The sequence below is a fragment of the Pantherophis guttatus genome, chromosome 8 (assembly GCF_059756535.1).
Source record: "Pantherophis guttatus breed Tessera chromosome 8, ASM5975653v1, whole genome shotgun sequence".
Classification (NCBI taxonomy): Eukaryota; Metazoa; Chordata; class Lepidosauria; order Squamata; family Colubridae; genus Pantherophis; species Pantherophis guttatus.
This window is the reverse complement of record NC_142070.1, coordinates 70,544,056-70,566,744: the sequence shown is the minus strand read 5'-3', so window position 1 is coordinate 70,566,744 and position 22,689 is coordinate 70,544,056. Positions and strand designations below refer to the sequence as shown.

Sequence of the window (22,689 nt, the reverse complement as noted above, 5' to 3'; positions counted from 1 at the left end):
TTCCTGATGTCAGATCATGAAAATCACACAGGTTTCCTACATATACAAATCTAATGCCAAATTTTAAAAATGCAAAACCAAGACAATGTGAAATCAACACTGAAAAGTATCCAATTAGACAATTTAAAAAATAAATACTTTTAAGAATAAAAAACACTTTCAAAGCAGCTGTATCTTTTAAGAACATACCCCACCCCACCCCAAAGTCTTCCATAGATTTTGATTGTCTACTAGTGCAGCACCTCAGTTAGAGCTGGGATCTGTATATCAGGCAACACAGTATTTTGTTCATACACAGTGTTTCATTTTGCTTTGTTTGTGTGTTACTGGCAGGTACAATATCTTTTAAGCAATACGGCCGATCATGCTGCTGGCAATACCCATGCAGATGAGAAAGCATGAAGCGTAGCAACATAGACTGTAAAGTACTTGTTTATTAAAGACAGAGGAATGTAGTGTTAAAAAAATATGTATCAATAAACTATTCAGTTTCATAAGCAACCAAATTATGTTTTTAAAAATGTCTCTCAAAGCTTGTCTCGCTCACTGACTGTTCAACATTCAACTTCAAACAATTGTATACATTTGAAAACATCTCCAATTTTTTTTCAACGTGGGGGCTAGGGAAGAAGAAACCACGCGTCCCCTCTTCCAAATCAAATCGGCTCCCTCTGGGCCTTCTTGTCTCGTCACGTACATCTCTCAACAATACATTTCCGACAATTGATTTAGGAGTTTGACATGCATGCTGACATCACATGACACAGTAACATTTTTTTAAAAAAAAAATCACACACACCTACAAACATACACAACAAAAATGGGTGTTCACTAAAAAATACAAATTATACCTGTGACTGAAGCAATCTACTAAAGGCCACATCTGTAAACCCTCTTCACATTTAATCCTAAGGACCACTTAGAATTATATGAAAGCCTCCCGTTGATAATTCTCTGGCAATTGTGCAACATTTATTTATTTTTTTTAAAAAAAAATCAGTTCTGAAAAAAGCTTAGGTATTTATTTATATCCGTACAAAGCCAACCGATACTACATGTCTGCATAATCACGTATTTAGACTTAAGCCTAAATGTTAAGAAACATTTTCCAGCAATGCCTCTTCTACATTCTGACCCCACCCCTTTCTTCTGTGAACAGTCCCATTGCCTAAATAAATCATATTTCAAAATGAGATTTCCCCTCCCCCCCAATAAAGTGCTTATATTTGCGCACATTTTAGCCTATCTAATTTAATATCATACTCAAGTATTACAGGAGAGTGATCACCACTTGCAGAAACAAAGTGTGGCATTTCAGAGAAAAAGCAATTTTGACTTGCCAATCTACCCAGGTGCATCATTATTTATATTTTAGGTTCTGGTCTCTTGGCAAGACTCTTTCCACTTAAAAAATATTTTATTATTTCAAATCCCACCCTAAATGCGGTTACCTCCATCTCTTCGCAATCCCAGTGACTCTATAGCCACAGTGGTTAACAAGGATTACCTTTTCTGACAGATTCTTAAGCAACTAACATGATTTTATCTGACAGCTCTGGACTTGTGTGGATGTTCAGTCATTTTTATTCTTGTCAGCTGGCAGCAGGCAGGAAGCCTACAGATTGTGACAGACTGGAATAATTCATTGCACCAGCAAGTAAACTTCTACATAAAAATAATGGAAGGCATATGGAGAGTGCTGACTATATTCTCTTAATATGTGTAGAAATATAGTATATATGTATATATATATATATATTAAATATAATATCAAAAATATTTGTATGATTCCCTCTAGAATTCCCAGAAGCTCATCTTGGAGTCTTCCTTACCCTCCCAACCCCACAAATGTAAGCAAACCTAAACTACCCTTCTCCCTTTCAGCAGCACTTTGTCAGGCTTCCTACCCCTTGTTCAACGGTTGCTTCGGCACAGAGGTTGGCATCTTGCCACTCCCAGGAACTCATTTGTAACCTCTCTGCAGCGGCACTGCTGAAATTCAATGGCAAAACGACTGGATTTTGCCAAAGCAAGTTTTCCTTTCCCCCCCCCCCAAAAAAAGAATGGGAATGGAAGCAAAAGGTTCCCATTCCCACCCTTCACACTATCCAACCACCCTGAAAAAGGGGCCAAAATTGCACTGCCAAAAACTGGCCTCAAAATGAATGCATTTTGGCACGGTCGCAGAGTTTGATGGTGGGAAGGGAACCTGCCTCCCAGAGGTCTCCTGGCCCCACTTCCCACTCAAACACTGCCCCTCCAAAGGCCAGCCCATTTCTCCATGTCAACGGAAGGCCTCCTGCAGCTCTCCAGCAGATCAGGAAGCTGTACTGTGGTCCCTGACCCTGTACAGGTTGCCCACCCCTGCCTTAGGTTAAGTGCAATACCCACAACGGCAACTCCTAACTCCTCGTGCCCACAACACCCACCCTGCCTCCCCCAGCAGAGACATTTGGCCATACTAGATCACAGACGGTGGAATAACCACGCTTACAAACGATTTCTGAGATTAAAAGTTAGCCTTGAGAAAACTGGATCTTTTTGCTACTTAGGGCACACTGACACTCCACGGAAGCAAAAGATCTTCAGACAAAGTCGTCAGCCAGAAGATAAACATAAATGCCAACCTACCTTCTAAAAAAAAAAATATTTTTGTTTCACTGAAGTATGTCTGGAGTGCTGTAGACAAAAAAAATCTTTAGTAATTTTTTTTTTTACTTTCTTACTACTTTTCTTCCATTACCTTTTATATAACCTCCAAAAATACATGTCACATCTACTGATACTGTAGATGTGTTCTTTCTCAATAAAAATTACAAAGAAAATCTATACCAAATAAACTGCCCATGACTGTTGCTCTGCATTCTTAGGCTAAAACCCTGATCTATAAAGCAATTCCAAAGCCCTCCCAATTGTCTTATTTAATGCTATAATATTCTAAACAGCTTCAAGCCCAACTAGACAATCATTTACTACATACAAAGATCTTTGTTCAACACAGCCAGGCTTGGGATTACAACAAACAAGTTACGGCAGAACAGAGTTATTGGCAATTAAATTCATAGAACTATTTCCACATTTCTTATGTATGTAGATAATAATGCTACGTAGTTTCCTATGTAAGCTACCTACTGGTTTCCAGTATTTGCCAAGAGGGAATAGGATTAATCCAATTCTTTGGTTCTTTGATTCTTTAAAAATAAATCTTAAAAATTTGATTACGGTACAAACTATTAAAACGGTTGAATGATGCATGGGGTGGGAAGGAAGGACTGAAACCATATAAGGCTATAGCAATGGAAAAAACTTGAAGGAGCCATTCACATATCACATTAAACCATATGCCTGCCTTAGTAACAAACATGCTCAAGCATAGCCACTGGTGCGGTCATAAATGCGGCTACAGTCAACCCACATTGTGGGCAAGCCTAGCATGTTTCCCAGAAAAACCAAGAAATAAAGCCATGGATGGCATTTAAACAAATTATGGCTTCATTCTCTGATTTCTTCATGACAGATGAAAGCAGAATCTTTCGTATGAATGTTACGCTCAATTTATCTACCACTTAAAAAATAGTCAGTAGATGTACACGGGCACATTTTCAACTAAGATAAGCTGATAGTTTAGCATGATACCTGAATAGCATTCAAATTAACCTTAGGATAAAACATTTGGTATTTTCTACCAAGATGTTTCTTTGTCCAAACAGCACTACATTCTTTGCGGCTTTCACTATAACTTTGGTTACATTAATAAAGCTCCTCTTTATTACCCAATCTTTCTTGATTCAGAGATTCCAATACTTTTTTTTTTCTTTTAGATGCCCAATTTATAAGTCTTTTCAAACTTATTTTGCTCTGCAGACGTGGATTTTAAAACTAGTACCATAAAATATATTAAACATTTTTTTAAAAAATCTGTACAGAATTTCAGTTGGATCTTTTTATTATCTTTATGAAGAATTTGTCATCTGAAGTCTTAATACAATGTTATCCCTTTATATCTTATTTAGGTATTCCACCTCATTTCAGGTAACTCAATTTAAATTGCTTTACGAGTTAGTTGTGTTGTTACTCACATACATGTTTTGGCATAAATTTAGAAAAAAATTAAATGCATAATTTCAAATTGTGAAATGTGAGTAATTACACTGCAGCTATCCCCTTACTGAATGGTTGAGAAGGAGAGTGCAGCATTTTAAAAACATTTCAATTGTCAATTTGTACAGTTTTTAAAATACTTATATGTACAACTACAATAGAGACTTAGCTAGGAAGCATGTTTTGTCAGTGAACTAAAATTTCAAATATGATCATAAATTCAAGATAATGTAATTCAGTATGTTTAGCACTACTACCTGAATCAAAATCAAGGCACTGTGGAGGTTTTATTATTTGTTCTGCTTCAAATGACCCTGAATTATCTCTGATTAAATAAAGGTTAACATTTTACAGGAGAATAAAAAGATTCCAACAAATTCCGAAATCACATTTCCCACGGCAGAGAAGTTAAAAAGTGCCTACAATTATTAAATTTAAATATAATTTGTGCAAATTATTCCTATATTTGAATCATCTGTGAAAATCATGTTCCTATTTTAAACCATATGTTTTACATAAATATTTGCAACTATGTATTATATCAAAAGACAGCTTTGGGGAATCAAAATTCCAAACCATCAAAAACAGAGCAGTGCAAATTCCTATTTTTTTTCCAAAGAAAAAAATATTCATGAAATGATACATGACAAATGGTATTTATGAAATTGAATGCCTTGAACCCCCACAGTTCAAAGAGTTTCATCAATAATTTAACTTGCAAAAAGTTCCACAAACCTGAACGCACTATCACCTCATGGAACAAACTGGACATTACACATAAACCACGACAGGAGATTGTGCCCACATTACAGATGAGAATAAATGATCGTGCAGGTTACAGATTCCACGATGGAGAAGACAAACAGGTATAAAACAGATGAAAACAGTAGTTTGAACATTTGGTGAAATTTTGGGGAAAAAACATATTCAAACCAAGTTCCATGCATCATATAAAATATCCTGCTCTCTTGCTTTTTACCAGACATATACACAGTATTTTACAGTATCTGTACAATGAAGATAGATTCCATTCAATATTTTGAAAATATTTACTGTCCTGTAATATGAAAAAAATTAACTTTGCTTTGGAGCATAATTGCAGGCATACTTAAATAGCTGTAGCAACAGCGTGTCCATCATAACACTTAATCTGAGCAAACTTAATTGTAAGTATCTTGTTTAGTCCACTGAACATTTTGACTTTGATCTGGACAAATTAACTCATGGCCGTTGAAGAAAAGCCAAACACAGAAACCAGAGCAATTACATTCCTGGTAAAGGTCAGCATGTCCCTGTCCCGTCATCTCCTCCAGCTTTACACCTATTGGAACTCCCATAGCACTCTGTCCAATTTTCTTCAGCAGATACATTCCAGACAGTTAAAAGAATTTCAATACTGTGCATTGCAAAATCTGTCGACTCCTATCTCACCGTCTCCAGTGCAATTACAAACTGAGCAGTTCCCCTGCCAGTCTTGCTCCCAGTAGCAAAGCCCCCACACTATTGGGGTGGCACTTTAGAAGCCTCCGTCATGCTGTCAGCTCTGTGTCGCGGTGGCTGTGACCGAGACTGCTGGTGATGCGACTGGGCAAAAGTGCTTTGTTGTAGTGGGAAAGCAGCAGAAAGAATCAGTTGTGTCGACTGATTTCCATGAAGTAATCTGGATGTCTACAAACATACAAGCGAGGGGGGGTTAAGATGTCAGAACACAAGCAACAACATCACATTATGATCCCATACTATAACTGCAGTTTATTTATTATAAAGAGGGAAAAGGGGAATCGTGTGGACGCATCCCTTTTTCCTGTGTCCAATTAGTGTATATCCCACGATATCTATATATAATGGGAACCCGTTTGGTCTAGTGGTTAAGGCACCAGGCTAGAAGCCAAGACAACGAGTTCTAGTCCTGCCTTAAGCATGAAAGTCAGCTGGGTGACTGGGCTAGTCCCACTTTCTCAGCCGAACCCACCTCAAAGGGTTTTTGTTATGGGGAAAATAGGAAGCAGTACTGCCTGTGTTGTTGTTGTTTTTTCTTTCTTTCTTTCTTTCTTTCTTTCTTTCTTTCTTTCTTTCTTTCTTTCTTCCTTCCTTCCTTCCTCCCTTCCTTTCCTTCCTTCCTTTCTTTTTCTTTCTTCCTTCCTCTCTCTCTCTCTCTCTCTCTCTCTCTCTCTCTTGTTGTATGTTTTGTGAAACTTTATATTTTTTGCTTTCTTCCTACTGCTATTAATAAGTACACTCTTCAATTCTGGATTTTTCTTGCCTCTTTATATTGTAATTGGACCATAAATAAATAAACATTTACTGATGCCTCTTACTAGCAAGGGGAAGCATATATAAACATATGCAAGTAATTACATATTGACAAAAACAAAAAAGATTTTTTTTTAAAGCAACAGTTCTAACTGTAAATCAGAAGAATGCCCGAGAGATGCTCACTGCAGGCATTTGTTTTAGTGGAGAAATGCAATATATAAACCCAGCCAAATCCCTTGCCTGAATATCTGAACTTAAAACTATTTAAAAATTCATCTTTCAAGAACAGAACCTGGTATTTTTGGCAATTCTTAATATATGCCCTGCGTTATACACTTTAAAATATATGTACTGTACACACCTAAGCACATAACACACAAGCACCAAAGTTGTAAAGCATGATCTATCTGCGGGAGATGGTTTTACAAAGTTCTTTGAAGATATCTCTAATTTGGTGGTGGGGGAGGGGGTGTTCAATCTTGGCATCTCTAAAATGTATGGGATTTCAACAGATGGCTGTGGAATTCTGGGAGCTGAAGTCCACAGATGACACCTTACTAAGGTTGAGAAACACTGCTCTAGTTTAATTGAACTGGGGGTTCAGAGAGCTGGTTCCTTCCGGTTTCACCTGTAAAAACTGTTGAGGATGCTGAGTCAGCTGAGCCTGAGCTGGAGGTTGAACTGAAGCAAGTTGCTGCTGGGGCTGCTCCTGTTGCTGCTGCTGCTGTTCTTGTTGCTGCTGCTGTTGCTGCGGTATTGATAATGTCTGTGGCGGCTGCTGCTGTTGCTGTTGTGCAGCAAAAGTCGGATAAGCAGTCACCACCTGCCCCATAAACATGGTACTTGGGACCATTACTGTTCCACATGCTACAGGCGCAGTCACTAATTTTGTCACAAGCTGTTGGCCTTGGGAAAATCTGTGAAAGCAAATAAGTATCAGTTGCCCCTCCCAGGTATTCTAAATTGACTTAATGTGAACTGGACTGCCAGTAAGTTTCATACAAAATGGCGGCCCTGTTGGGACAGAACAAATGTCCAACGGATCCAACATTTTGAGCTAGATCCTGCCGGATAGGTTTCTACTTTATCAGCCATCTTTTAATACAATTAGTTTTACACTTTCACTTAGCTAACTAAATTTTAAAAAGTTTATATGCTGAAGATATATACTGGCAGAATTACAAACCAATATATTGACATAAGCCCTTCCTGTTGGGAAGTGTAATTTAAAAGTTTGGTATCATGACCGAAAAGGCCTCTCCCCCATCTTTATAGCCAAATAATTTCAAGAAAGTCAATGTCAGGCACTGAAGGCAATCTGTTATCATCACCAGATATATATATATATACAGGAAATGGCATCCAGTTAGTTGCCATAGTAAATCAGGAAGGACCAAACTGAAGCCACAAAATCTCCAAACATTCTGTCCTCAGAGAAATAATTTTTGTGATTCCTCTGACCACAATTCAGGTCTGTAAGGGGCGTGCATAAGAGCACCAGCGTGCCTACCATCCCTGTCCTAATGTTCCCTTTAATTGTATTCATTTTATGTATTCAATTCATGCTTATACATATATATGTGTATATAGATGATAGATAGATAGATAGATAGATAGATAGATAGATAGATAGATAGATAGATATTATCTAATACGTCCCCGACAAATAAATAAATAAAATAAAAATAAACAATTGTTAAAATTGGCAGCATGACATTTTTGTTTTCGTTTTGCTTTATTAGACAAGGGACATCACTTTGAGGTTGACAGCATAAAAACTGTAGGAAATCTTAAAATGAGCTTAATAAACTTTTTAAAAGCCCAACTTTAAAGAAAGAAAAAAACAAGAAAAAATATCCTATCTTTGCCCTCACATGACACAAATCTACCTACAGTGCATCATCACTTTACCCATGCTGGCTCTCCCTTTCCCAAGAAAAATTAAGTGCTGCAGCAGCAGAACTCCAGAAGATTGTCCCCACGCATAGTAGATAACATATCAAAATATCATTTTTAAATTGGTCTCTCTTTCTTGTTCCCACATTTATTAAACTGGTTTCCTTGTTTAATCTTTCTATCCTGTTTCCCCCAAAATAAGACATCCCCAGATAAGAAGCCCAATCGGACTTTTGAGCGCATGGCAATAAGGCCAAGCACTTATTTCAGGGTTCAAAAAAATATAACAGGTCTTATTTTTGGGGAAACACGGTAATTTTCTCTTCACAATAAAGAAAACTTTTCTAAGCAAAGTTTAAAGAGAATTATCATATATACTCAGGGGTGGGCTTCAAAAATTTTACCAAGGGGTTCTCTGCCTGGTTGCTGGGTGGACATGGTCATGGTGGGTATGGCCTAGTCGGCCTTCTGCAATACAGTGGTGTGTGTGTGTTTTTGCCCTCCCCAGGCTCCAGAGGCCCTCTAGAGGCCAGAAATGGCCTGTTCCCAGCCTTCCCGAACTTCCAGTAGGCCCATTTTTTGCCCTCCCTGAGCCTTCACGTGTGCCCTGCACTTACCTGCATTCAAAATGGGCCGCGTAGGGGACTCCTGGGAGGGGCGGGCGGGGCCAGCCAGGAGTGGGATTTGGGGGTCCTCCGAACTGCACAGAATCTTAGCTAGAGGTTCTCCCGAACCCCTTCGAACCCCCAGCAGCCCACCCCTGTATATACTAGTCTCCTTAACCTTCCAATTCTGCAGTAGAATCCTGCCAGAGTCACACTCACCTGATTTGCCTATCCTGGGCAAATGTGGTGATGGCAGCATTCTGGTTATTGGTCTGCTGTAGAGTTGAAGGAAGCTGGACTACATTTCCTGGAGCCGGCTGGGAAATTACCATAGTGTTGTATAATGGGGCCGATAGCGTGTTCTGGCCTTGAGTGCTTAGAGACGTCTGTTGACTATGCCCACTGAGAATGTTTTGTTGATTATGCTGCAGAAATAAAATATTTTGTCAGAGAAATTATTCAGCTTCATTCAACAGATGTGAACTATCACTACTCCAATGTAAAGGAAGAGTAGTCTAAATTAAAGTGTTAACTATGAGCCAATTATAGTACTCATACAATATCCTTTTCTGAGCTTAGCTATGACTATAGCACTAGAAACATAGATCTTATGATGAAACTGCTAACCAGTTAGGATCCGATTTGGAAAAGAATAGGAATTAAAATAAGATGAACGCATATTTCTGCAACTTTAATCAAAAGAATAGAAGATACTGCTTATTAAACATCAAAGGATCAATGTAAGATACTTATCTGAAGGAGCAATTCACATTACTACATGCTTCCCATGCAACTCTCCAAAAGCTGATTTGGCTCATGAATTACACTTTCCTGCCCTGTAAGTATTTCCCTATGCCAAGAAGTCAGTTTCTTCTTGAAGACATGCACTAACAAAATAAATGCTGCTCAGGAAGCACTCTGGTGACAGGATATCACACAAATGCAAGAGATGCTTGTGACACATAATTAGGATATGGGGTACTTAGACCTCATTTCCAGGAAGTTGCTTCAGAACATACAGAGACTCAAAGAGGATCAAATTCCAATAATGGCAGATTTTAAGGAAAAAAAAGTGAGCTGTTTTAAAGAGTTGCACAGATAAGACAAATTTACTTCACCCCTATGCTCCAAATCACTATTTTGGAACTGAATCTGAAACATTACACCAGTGTTTATCAACCTTGGTGATTTTTAGATGGGTGAACTTCAATTCCCAGCATTCCCCAGCCAACGTTGCTGGCTGGAGAATTCTGGGAGTTGAAGTCCACCCATCTAAAAGTCACCAAGGTTGAGAAACATTGCATTACACAACTCTGCAAAACGTCACCGTAGGGCTGAATCCTATCTACTACCTGTGCTGTGGTACTTTGCAGAGATTGTTGCTGCATCATGTGCTGAGAACCAATATGTCCGCTGTTCATGCCACCTTGGATCTGGTTGGTCTGAACAACCTGGCCTTGCATGCTTATAGGTGTGATCTGTTGAATAGTTGATGCGTTTCCAGAAGCTAGCTGTACAGACCCAAAGTTTAACCCCGGAGTAGATTGCTGCAAGAACATCTTTTGGAAGAAACATAGTCCATATCAATGCTTAAAATACTACCAACAATTAAATGATCATCACATGATTATTTTGTATAGTAACATTGTTTATGAGAAATTAAATGTATCCAATCAATATACTTGGAAATAAGCCATTTAGTTCAATGGAGCTTGCTCTTAAGCAAACACATAAATCATAAAGTCCCTAATGGCATATATTCTAAATCAGGATATCTTTCTACTTTTTTTCAATTTTTCTAACCTGGTGTCCTCCAGATATATTGGGTATGTGCAATACATTCTAAGGGCAATACATTGAAGAAAGTTCTGGTAATTAATAGCAGAACATATAATAATATAACTTTTAAGGAAGTCAATATTTGTTAATAACCCCTACAAGTAGTCTTTGTTTAGCAACTGATTCATTTAGAGACTATTCGTAATTACACCGGCAATGAAAATTAACTTCACGAATAATCCTCGCTTTTATGACGTTTGCAGGACTGTAGAGTAAAGAAAAGCTGAAATAAAATAGAAGACTTTCAGAGGAAGAAATGTCAGACTGAAAACGGCTCTGTGAAAAGCAGAGCCAACAACCATGATGAAAAACAAAGAGACAGTAAATAGAACAGCTTTTTAGACACAGAGAGGATGTGAAATTACCCAGAGGTACCCCAGACAGTTGCTCCTCGCATGGAGACCACAAAGCAGCGCTCTCTTAGGTTTTGAGCACTGGGATGTTAGTGAATAGCCATTTTGCTCAAATTACAGTTGGAGCCTTTAAAAGGACACTACTTTCTCATACTCCACTTTCTAATCACATTTGAAAATTGCTTATTAACTATTTTTCAGCTATCAGAAACCTTTGGCTTAATAAATTTGAAAACTCTGGCTAAGTCTACCATTAATTTTTTAATGAAAGAATAACTATAAGCTTAAGAACTTTTAAAAATTGAAATAAACAGAAAAAGACAAATTAAGATTTTGATTTTAGAAAGTCATAAACTAAGTGTTGAGATAAATCTGAAGTAAGATGTTGGAATTAATTACAAGAATTTTTCCCATGGAAAAGTCAAGTTGTTCTGAACATAAAAGAGATGAAGAATTTCAAAATTTGGATACTGGAGAGAACTAAAGGTTTTGATTAAAGGGGAAGAAAACATAAAATATTACAACATTGGAAATATTGAAAGCTACTTTTGAAAAATGAAATCAGAAGTTAATATTGACAATGTAAATAGCAATGTTTGCTACTATGGATAGATTGTGTGCCAAAGTTATTTTGGAAGAAATGGAAAAGAGGAACAAACTCACAAGATAGAGAAAGATACAGAATTGAAAATGGATTTACAAATGACAGGTTACAAGAAAGACATGGAAAAAATGGACATACAGAAGAAATTGGCTGATGCTTTAACAATTTAAAAAAAAGGAATTTCAAATAATTAAGCAAGGGAGTGATCTGGGTAATTATTTTATATTTATTTTACAAAAGAGATTTGTTAAAACTTGAAAGAATCTAGTGAGAAAGAGTTAAAAAGAAAGAAAAAGAAATTAGATTCTCCGACCTTACTTGAATGGATTAAAAATTAAGACTATTAAAAGTAAAATAAAGAAATATAGTTTCTTTGATTAAGGTTAAAATAGTTATGTTATTTCCTTAATGGAGTGTACCTGATACCATGACCAAAATGATGATGCTTTATGGATTTGTTTATAGATAAGACATTGGATGAACAGATCCAATTGTTGTAAATTAAGAGGAGGTAAACAGTTAGTAAAATTGTTTATATTGTGATGAAAATTGGAAATTATTTTAGATATTAACTTTTCTTTTTCTTTACTAAATTCTTAAATTTCTTTTTCTTTTTTCTACTTTTTTCTTTTTCATCTGTTTACTTTTCCTTTCTATTTTTTCTTTATTTTACTTTGCATTAATTTTTAACTATTTAATATATTAAAAAAAAAAAAGAAATCTGAATTGAAGTCATAAAATTGGGATGTTTCACTTAATGATCAAATTGCAGATCCCAATTGTAGCCGCTAAATGAGGACTATCTTTAATATTAATTATTCAATTAATTAATATAAATAGAATTGACTGTGTTATAGTTGTGAAAATTTTTCCAAACAAATGAATTATCAAAATATAGATAGCTGTGTTTATCATGAAATTTTGTAGATAAAATACTACAGTTTATACTAGCCAATAGAAATATAAACACAATGTTCATTTGTTGAAATTAAATCTCATTTTTACATGCTACCTACATTCCTAACTAATTAGTTCAAACTAACCTGGAGACCTTGTCCATGGACCATCTGGAGTTGTTCCTGTATTTTTCGCAGTTCCTCTTGCTGGCGATGGATGTTTGCTTCTATCATTCGTGTTCTTTGCTCCAATTGGTCCTTTAAGTGTTGCATAGCTCCTAATTGAGCAGAAAACTGAAGCATTGGCTACAAAGCAGAATTTTTTATAAAAGATCTGAATCAGTAATCAATATGTTATAAGAAAAGTATCCGACTATAACATAAGCACCTTACTGTTAGCTATATACACACTGAAATCAATTTAATTAGCTAAAGTATTTATCAATGAACACAGCATAAAACAACCAAAAAAATTCCAACATAGAGAATATTGACCTTTTAGAGAAACCTTAAAAGTAAACAAGGAGAAAAGGACCAAGGGAAGTCAGATAAACAGGAGCTCCAGTGTAAGATATATGACAGAACAGGAAAAAAAACTATAGTGAGCAATGTAGCCATCTGTTATTTATAGAATGCTGATTTAACTAGGAAGATAAGCTCATGGATTTGGCATATGATTACAAAAAAAAAAAAAAAACTATTACAGATTTGCTACTGAAATGACCTCTATCAAATAAACTGACTCTCAATCATATTTGATGCCCAAATGATTATTTAAAAGTGGTTTAAATGCCTTTTTAATTATTTGCTCTTTGCAGTTCTTAAATTTGGCTACTGGGCACAATTGAAAAGCAAGCTGAAAAGTAGAATTACCAATTTGGACTGCTGTAATATATTCACAATTAGCTTTAGGAAATGAACTGCACAATCCAGACAAATTTAGTGTTCCAACGGTACTATCAGTTTCATACTGCTCAGATCCCCAAATCAATTAATGAGTCACTGGTATCCTTCTAAATATTTACTAGTTCTGGTAAAAACTTTTTAAGGGGGAAAAAGTACAGAAATATCCTTAGTTAAGTACTTAAATTTTATATTAGCTTGGCAACTGACAGCACCTGGCCAATCTTATGTGAACTGGGGACCTGATTAGGATCAGGAAAAGGTTAGTAGTTGGGAAGGAAGCCTTTCAGGATCATAGATCACACTGGACATTTTTTAAAAAAGTTATTTCTCTCTAAGAATTGAATCTGATTCAGCTAAGATCTTTTAAATTCTGTGCTAAATTTTGGATTGTATTTTCGGCACCCTGCACAAAGTACCACTATTTGCTTTTAACATTCAGATTGGGTTGCTACCTGAGACATGCCTTGCTGAAGTTGTAAAGTTGCAGGCTGGGTCATCATCGGTTGTGCCAGAGGCTGCCCAACGGATTGAGAATTTAAAGACTAAAATTGAAAAAATATACACACATATTATAATTATTCAGTTACATTTCTTTCACATCTGATGAAAATAAAGCAACATTTTATTTTAATGACACTGATATCAGGAAAATATTTTAAAAACCCATCCTTTTTTTTTTCTACTGACATAACTGAATAAAAACAAATCCTCCTATATAAATACTCATAAAAAATGTCAAATGTACATCTCGCAGAGGCCAACAAACAACAAACATTCAAAGAAGAAACCTCAAAGATTTATCCCTGTGTTGCTCTCAGGGAATATAATAACTTTCTATAAACATCTTTTTCTTTGCCCCTAATGGTTATCTGACATGAAAGAGGTGCAAATAGAAAAATAGTTCTAAAGAACCAAACGGTTAAACTGAAAGACAGCAACTTCAACTCACCAAAGTGAAACGTATTAAAATCTAATTTCCATTCAAATATGCATTACCTTCTATATTATTTGAACAGCCAGATGTACTGGGTGACATTAACAAAAAGGCTATAAAAATGTACATAAAGAGCACAGGGCAAAAACTCCCTAGATATCTGAAAGCTTCCAGAATGATTAAGTGTAAACTGGATGATGAGATAACCTTCTAGAATTCGCTTTTCTTCTTTAAAAAAAATGAAAGTAACATTTCTTAATTTTGGAGAAGTGGTGCTACTTCTAAAGAATTACCTGGTTACCAAGCGAAGCTCTCCTTTGTGCAGGCTTTTCATGTGCTGATAAATTTTGTCTTGGAGGAGTGCTAGTGTCCATTGTCATCTTCGTTGGTGTTGCTAAAGCAGTAGCCAATGAATATTGAAAGATGATTTTATTAACCATCAACCTAAAACCAATACACTTAGGCAAATGCTTAGTCTTTCACTGGAAAATTATAAAGCTTTTAAAACTTAAAACAGACTCCAAATGCAATTAATTGTCCTTTGTTTTTTAAGTCTCTTAGCTTCAAACAGAACATATCATAAAGAGACTATAAATAGTCAACCATAGGAAAATATTTCAATTCTCGACACTCACATGAAGGATCCGAAACGGCAGTATGAGAAGATTTCCTGGAACTCCTAGAGGAGGCAGAAGGTGTGGGGCTGCGATCAAATCTCTCCAGTGCTTCTTTGAGGCTCACTGTATTTATATGATTGTCAGAACCAGAATCCTGACTCTGGGGAGGAAAATAAGGTTTTTCTAGCTCATCCAAAACAAAACAATAGGAAAAATCAGACTATGTTTTTAAATTATGCAGATATAGACTTCCATAAGGGCAACAACATTCAAATGGCATTCGTCTACTCCCAAATTATTCCAGTTTTGCACACCATGAAGTAACCCAAATATCTTCCTGTCCCAGCCATGGCTTACAATCTCTATTGGTTTCCACTTGCTTTCTTACAATCCAGTAAAAAAAAGGGGGGGGTGTAAAGCCAGCATGTCCAACCCGTGACCCACAGGCTGCATGTGCCCCAGACAGCTAGTTTGCAGCCCCACAAGGTCATAAAACTTTACCATTAATATGCGCATTTATATACATTAACTATATTATATATTTTATATATGACCCAAGACAATTCATTCAATGTGAAGCGGACCCATAAGTTGGACACACCTAACTATATGACTATCAATGAAAAACTGGAATGTATATAAATGTGAAAGTGAGAACGACAATATAAATGTTTGTGGAACTGAATCAGAGAGAGAAGGGAATAGCGAATTCTTCAGGAATGAAAGTTTTTTAGAAAAGAAGGTGTAGTCATTTTAGAAATGACCATGAGAACAAAGCAAATGTTTTGTTGTTGTTTTACCCATATCATATTTTGCAAAATTTCAGAACTAAAAGTGCTGGAAACTCTTATAAGAGTGGTGTGCTAAAGCTAGAAAATACTAATCGATGCATGAGAATTGTAGAAATGCCATTTAATAGCATTCTACACATTGTTCCACTACATAAAACAGTTATCTGAAATTTATCTTTTCTCCTTTTCTTTAAATCTAACAGAATATTACTAGAACACTGAATACTTATTTATTATGAACATAACAAATAGAAATAAATGTATTTATATAAATACTCACATATAATTTATGTGAATGCATTTTTGGAGATTCAGTTCACTTTATAATGCAAATTCATTTTAAACCATTTAAACCATTCACCAGGTGAAAAGAACAATACATCAATAAAAGGAACAAATATAAAGAAAGAGCAGAACTTTACATACTTTCTCTGCTATAATCTCTGGCAGAGATTCTTCTATGCCAAGTTCACGCCGCCTTTCTGCTCGAACCTCAGCATAACTACAGATAAATAAATGAAAATATCTGGATATTATCAAAATACAAAAGCATTAGCACCATTTAAGACATTAGACTTTTAGTTCTGTAGAGTTCTATACAAAAAAAAAAAATTATATCGGCAATTCAAAATTAATGTAATTGTCTTGACTAACTCAGATATTTTTCACTAGCCATTTTCCTGAAGCTTAGTTGAAATAGCAAAAATAAAGTAGAAGTAGAAAATGGTTTTAAACAATTAAAGTAAAAACTGATGCAGAATTACGTTACCTTACTACCGTGTGTGTACACACGATAAATTCTGGTCTAGAATTCCACTGATGGTAAGTGATATAGTAATGAGTCTGCAACCAAATCCACTGCTGGCCTTTTGTGAGGAATCGGTAATAGCAGGATTTCCCTTTCCCGTATTGCATTACTACAAGATGAAACAACAAAGGGGGAGGGGGCTTCACAAGATGCCAATTTTGGGATATGGTCTAAAAGAGTTTACAACATTTGTTTAAATTTTCTTGATAGGAATCTAAATATAAAGAGTTTAAATCTGCTGGAACTTATTATACAAGGAGACAAGATATCCAAATGGCATGACAAAATCAATTGTGAACAGACTATTTTTTAAACCAACAATTATTTAATTTTGCTTTAAGTAATTCAGATGCTGCTATGAATCATAAAATTGCATACGTTCATTGCATACATACATTGCTTTTAAAAGTTGTTTTAAAAAAAGGAGGCAGAAAAAGGCACTTTAACACAAGTTTTAAAATTTGTGAAAATGTGCCAATCAAAGTGAGCTAGTAATAAATAAATAAACAAACAAACAAGGAAACCTTATTTAAAAATATGGAAAACAGTGCTATGAATTTTATTTATAATGATTGCACCATTGGTACATTCTTTCTAAGCAAGTTGAATTTTCTAAGCTTTAATTACGGGGGGAAAAATAGAAATATGTTTACCATTTGATGTATTTAATGGTGTTGCATTGGGTTCCTACCCTGGACAAAGATCCAACTAGATTACCTCCAAGATCCCTTTCAACTCTTACATTCTATGATAATGTAGGATGGTTATGTTATTACTTACAATGTTCATGACATTTTGCCAAATTTTCCAGGTCATCCACATGATAATAATCATAGCCTGATGTCCCCAACACTTCAAATGGTAAATAGCCTATTATTGGTGGAGCCCTGGATAAATGATACAAGGATTATTTCTTTGATTTTCAGAAAAGAGAAAAAAATGCTATTATGTTTTTTAAAATGCAAGGTTGGAATCAAATAAAGATATTCATCAACAACAAGGGTATTCATTGTTTGCTATACGCAGCTAAGGCCAAATAATACCCACTGATGCTAATAAAATGCTACCACATGGTACTATATTTCTAAGAAATGGCACCTGTGATCCAAGAAAAGGAACTTCCATTCTAAGCTATGCCTGGAGGTGAACTCTTCATTAGGTTCTTCTACTGTGCTCATTTCCTAGAAAAAAATAATATATATTAAAAAAAAGTAAGATTCTCAAAATTCCTCTGATCTAAACTAAAGACTCTTTTGAAATTATTGTCCAGATAATGAAACTGATTAATTTAATGCAACTTGCTGCACCTGCATTACTATCCATTTTATAGGATGAACATTTCCTCACCGCAGGAATTCTATGCATGGGCTCAATAAAGGACCCACGGGTATCCTCAGCATTACACCTATTTCTCTTCAGAGCTGGGAATAAGCCTGTTGATGTAGCGAGTCACTGTACTATTTCCAATTGATAATTCATGTGCTATATTCTTCTTTAAAGAGGACACCCTTTAGAAATAACTTCCAGCAATTAAATTTTGCGTGATGAATGACTAACCACACAGATGTCAGCATTTCTATAGGGAAGATATATCTACTTTGGTTCCAGTACTAAACAGTTGAGACATATATGGTTAAGATAAAACATGGGCTTAATCCACTACACCAGGAGTGTCAAACTCGCGGTGTTACGTTGTCGTCACATGATGTATCGCAACTTTTTTCCCCTTCACTAAATTGGGGGTGCGCATGGCCAGCACATGATGCACCCGGCCCACAAGTTGTGAGTTTGACACCTCTGCACTAGACGTTACTAAAATGCAGCAAACAGAAGCTGGATGTTGATGCTTTCACATCTCCAGTACTTCATAAAAGCCCTTTGTCTAGAGCAAATACCATTATTAGTTTGTTAGTTTAACAACTAAGTATCCCTCTAATTTAGAAACGGTTTAATATTTAAATAACTATTAAATAAGAATAAATCAGACTAAATTAAATGCAAAGAACTAGCAAACAAAGTTTTTGACCAGATAATTTTAACAAACCTTAATAAATTGAGGTGTAGCTAACCTAACTGTAGCTACAAAGCAAATTCTGTCTTCATACGAAGGCCTATGAGGTCGTTGGATGGTTTCTTCATAACCATTATGTGCAGAGTTAGGCACTATGCAGTAAAGAAAGAGTTTAAAATTACAATAACTTCAAAGCATCAGCACAAGCACATATAAATAAGCAATAGTTCAAAATATAACACACCATCATCTGAAAAAATAAAACAAGACTTCAGATTTTAAGTGAGAATTTAAATTAAATTATCACTTGAAATTAAATTATCACTTTAATGCAATTATAGTGATGATAATCCAAAACCTTTGTTTAATTAGTGAAACTAATTCATTGGAATAATTACTTGATTTTAATCGACAGCAAATTTTAACTTCCCATGCACTTCAGGCTAAAATCTAAAATATTCTACAACAGGGCTGTCAAACTCCCAGCCCATGGGCCAGATGCGTCACGTACTGGCCACGCCCACCCCCAGTTTAGCGAAGGGGGGGAAGTGCTGATACATCAGTTGACGCCACTGTGATGACGTGAGTTTGACACCCCTGTTCTACAACATCTCACAGTTCGCCACTGATTTACAGAAGGAAAACACATAAAAGAGAATGCTAATGAATATAGACTTTGTTCACTCACACAGAGCTTATAATTAAAAGGTTTTAATTATTATTAGCCATCCATAATGTATATTAAAGGAAAGGTCTCTGGTAACAGAAGTGTGATGCGTCATGTCAATGCTTTCTCCATTTGATGAAAATACCCTCAATTCTTCTTCCTAACCACCCACAGCTGTTTGGTCCAGGGATACCATCATTTACTATTATTGCACACAAGGAAAACCGGTTCCTGCTTGCCATTTACTCTGCTTAAAGTCTTTTCAGCAGTTCTCATCGCCATAGTATTGTTAGTGCTGCTAACTGCCCTTTATTGTTACTATCAGCTGCCACCTTCCCTGGTTGCCTTTCTCTCAAGAAAAAAAGCCTGGCCTGTCACTTGAAACTACTATATGCCTTCACACCCAGTCACTAACAGAAAACAGCAGAAACCTCTGGAAAAAATGACTATGTTGAAGAACACTGCCAAAATTAAAAATAAAAATAAACATGATCCAAATGAGCTATAAATAGGATTTCTGAAGATGCTCCTAGAGAGGATCTCCCAGCATGTAAAATAGAGGGGGGGAAATAAATAGCATGTTTTATAAGCACACCACATCCAAGCACAAAGCAAAAAAAGATTTATAAGTGCCAAGTCTGCATATTTTTTGCTCTAATGTTACAAATATGAATAAAACTATATTTATTCAAATGGTTATTGAAGTTTTCTGTCCATTCAGACAAAAGGATATCCCTTGTATTATAATACAGTTAGCCCTCAACTTACAATTACAACTGAATGCCAACATTTTTTTGCTAAGCAAGACAGTTGAATTTTGCCTCATTTTTACAAAAAAAAGTTAGTAACACGGTTCTTAAGTGAATCTGGCTTCCCCGTTGACTTCAATTATCTGAAGGCTGCAAAAGGTGATCACATGATTCCAGGACATCGTAACTGTCATAAATATTGCCAAACATCTAAATTGCCAATCTGAATTTTGATCACATGACCATGGGAATGCTGCAACTGTGTGAAAAATGGTCATAGGTCACCTCTTTCGTGATGTTGTAACTTTGAACAGTCACTAAAGGAAGTGTTTTAAGTCAAGGATTACCTGCATTTGTTTTATTCTATTGCAACCATCTGAAGGGAAATGGATGTAGATACATGTAAACTAAGACAATGTAAACAATTTCCATTGTATGGAACTGAACCACCACACAAATCCTGAGCTATTTGGAAAAGAGTGTGAAGCAAGCATGTCAGCAGTTACAGGAGGTAACTGTAAGCAGGAAGAAATGATTATGAAGAGTAACTCATAGTAAGTAATAATAAGTAAGACAAATAGACTGAAAAACAGCTTCTATCTCAGGGCAATAACCATATTGAATTCTACGGTATAGTGCAATATCGGGTTTTCAATTTCAATTATATAGAATGTAAAGGATGTATGTTTGTGTTTTGATTTTTATAGTTATAATGTACACTGAAGACGGCATTTAATCTCGTTGTACCATGTGCAATGTCAATAAAGTAATTAAACTAACTGGCTTATAAGGCTACAGTCTGACCGGACTTACAAATAGGCAAAGTAAGCTGTCATCTCAGAGAGGTAATCTGGAGAACCTGAAAAGAGCAGCAGGTTTTTCGTTTTGAATTTATTTCTTAATTGTGCTCGCAAAGGCAGATATTTGGGAGACTTCCTGCCTCAAGCGAGAAACTATGGTTATCTTGATTTGCAAAGGGTATGGTGGTAGCTGCATTTGTTATTCTAATAATGGCAATCTTCAGGAATTTCTTAGTTACTTCTAATAGGAAAGTTCTTTCTTTAGTGGACTGAAAGTACTTTTGTTTACAATTTTCAGTTCTAAGGTCCTTATGAGACACTACAATCATATTTACCAGACAGTGCCATCATACTATAATTCTACTTCCACATAAAGGGATATGGGATTGCAACTTTGAATTCAGGAAAAAAGCTTTTAAATTTAAAATACCCCGTTTCCCCGAAAATAAGACATCCCCTGATAATAAACCCAATCGGGCTTTTGAGCGCATTCGCTAAAATAAGCTTCCCCCCCCCCGAAAATAAGCCCTCCCCAAAAATATTTAAATGCAGAGCTGGAAATCAGGTAAGACGGCAAGAGGAGCCCCATCTTGCTCCACACACCCCAAAATAATAAGACCTCCCCAAAAATAAGGCCAAGCACTTATTTCGGGGTTCAAATATATATAAGACAGGGTCTTATTTTCGGAGAAACACAGTACAGCTTTCTTCATCCTCATTATACACAGTAATCTACAGTTCAATAAAAATTATGATGTGTATAATGTGGTGTCTCTAAAACAATCAGCAGTTCAGGAAATTCAAATTAAATTGTTGATATCAGTTTTTCATTGCCTGGTATTTCTATGCACCAATCGTTGTAACACGCCTCATTTCAGTGTATTATTAATAATACTGTTATTACTCTCATTATCAATTTATTATTATGTCTATTCATTGTAAAAACACAAATGATTTTTCTTATTTGTTTTATTGTTTCATAGATTATCAAAGTTCTGAAAAATATTGCTGATTAAAACATATTATGTGCTTTAATTAACTTACTGTTACTCAAGGATTTGAAGTTTCCTATGCATTTTACATATTCATATGTAGGTGGCTCTTTAGGGTCTATTGTCCCTCGGAGCATATGGCAACAGAACTCCAGTTGATTTTTTGCTGCAACAATAAAACAATAAATGATAAAGTATCAAAATTAAATTAGAATCTGATATGTCCACAAAATGACAACCAATGGAAAAAGCTGCTTTTCGTATGGTGTAACATTATCTCAGCCATCTACCGGTAAATTTATTTTTAGTATCTTTGCACAATGTCTAGAACTTTCACATTTATAAAATAATGTCTGTGCAAGCGTACCGCATGTCCCTCCAGATACAAAGGTTTATGTCCAGACTAATATCACTGTAACTTATTTTCTTAGCTTAAATTAAGACTTTTTTATCTACAGAACTATTAGCATTGCAAAATACAATTATTTATAATAGTCATTTTTTTAATGGGCTACATTGGGAGTGACCAGCTTTTATGAAACTCAGATAAATCACTGGTGGAAATATGCAGAAACCACTCATTTCAGTCCATGGATTGTTATAAAAATGTAAAACTAGCTCAAGTCTTCTTTGAGTTTCCCCAAAGATAATATTCAATATTCATGTTCGAAGAAAGATTTTGAATATGGCTCTGTTGTCCACTGATATAGAATGAGAAAAACAAATAATAGCTTTGGCAGTAGTGTGCTGGAGCTGGCTTATGCCGTCTTGTGAAAGCCAATTGTTAAATTTTGTAGAATTTTGAAAGCTGGCTGCCAACAAAGTTGAGTGGCAACACCTAGTGTGCTGATCAACTGTTTGGTA

At 35.7% G+C, this 22,689-nt stretch overlaps 1 protein-coding gene across 9 annotated transcripts in view; it reads right to left on the bottom strand.

Annotated features, from left to right (window-relative positions):
• Nucleotides 1-4,738: 4,738 nt before the first annotated feature.
• The window catches only part of CLOCK (clock circadian regulator), a 42,599-nt gene continuing 24,648 nt past the window's right edge, over nucleotides 4,739-22,689 (bottom strand). For 8 of the 9 annotated variants that reach the window (XM_034411369.2, XM_087874939.1, XM_034411368.3 and 5 more), the window contains 14 exons: nucleotides 21,878-21,991; nucleotides 18,651-18,769; nucleotides 17,705-17,787; nucleotides 17,387-17,493; nucleotides 16,568-16,715; nucleotides 16,225-16,300; nucleotides 15,026-15,167; nucleotides 14,684-14,784; nucleotides 13,909-13,998; nucleotides 12,698-12,856; nucleotides 10,211-10,417; nucleotides 9,078-9,283; nucleotides 6,986-7,274; nucleotides 4,739-5,769 (listed from right to left, as the gene is read on the bottom strand). In XM_034411369.2, the coding sequence (XP_034267260.2) occupies nucleotides 5,602-5,769; nucleotides 6,986-7,274; nucleotides 9,078-9,283; nucleotides 10,211-10,417; nucleotides 12,698-12,856; nucleotides 13,909-13,998; nucleotides 14,684-14,784; nucleotides 15,026-15,167; nucleotides 16,225-16,300; nucleotides 16,568-16,715; nucleotides 17,387-17,493; nucleotides 17,705-17,787; nucleotides 18,651-18,769; nucleotides 21,878-21,991 (2,009 nt within the window). In that variant the 3' untranslated portion in view covers nucleotides 4,739-5,601. The remainder of the gene's footprint in view (nucleotides 5,770-6,985; nucleotides 7,275-9,077; nucleotides 9,284-10,210; nucleotides 10,418-12,697; nucleotides 12,857-13,908; nucleotides 13,999-14,683; nucleotides 14,785-15,025; nucleotides 15,168-16,224; nucleotides 16,301-16,567; nucleotides 16,716-17,386; nucleotides 17,494-17,704; nucleotides 17,788-18,650; nucleotides 18,770-21,877; nucleotides 21,992-22,689) is intronic. The other variant, XM_087874943.1, reaches the window with a different exon arrangement.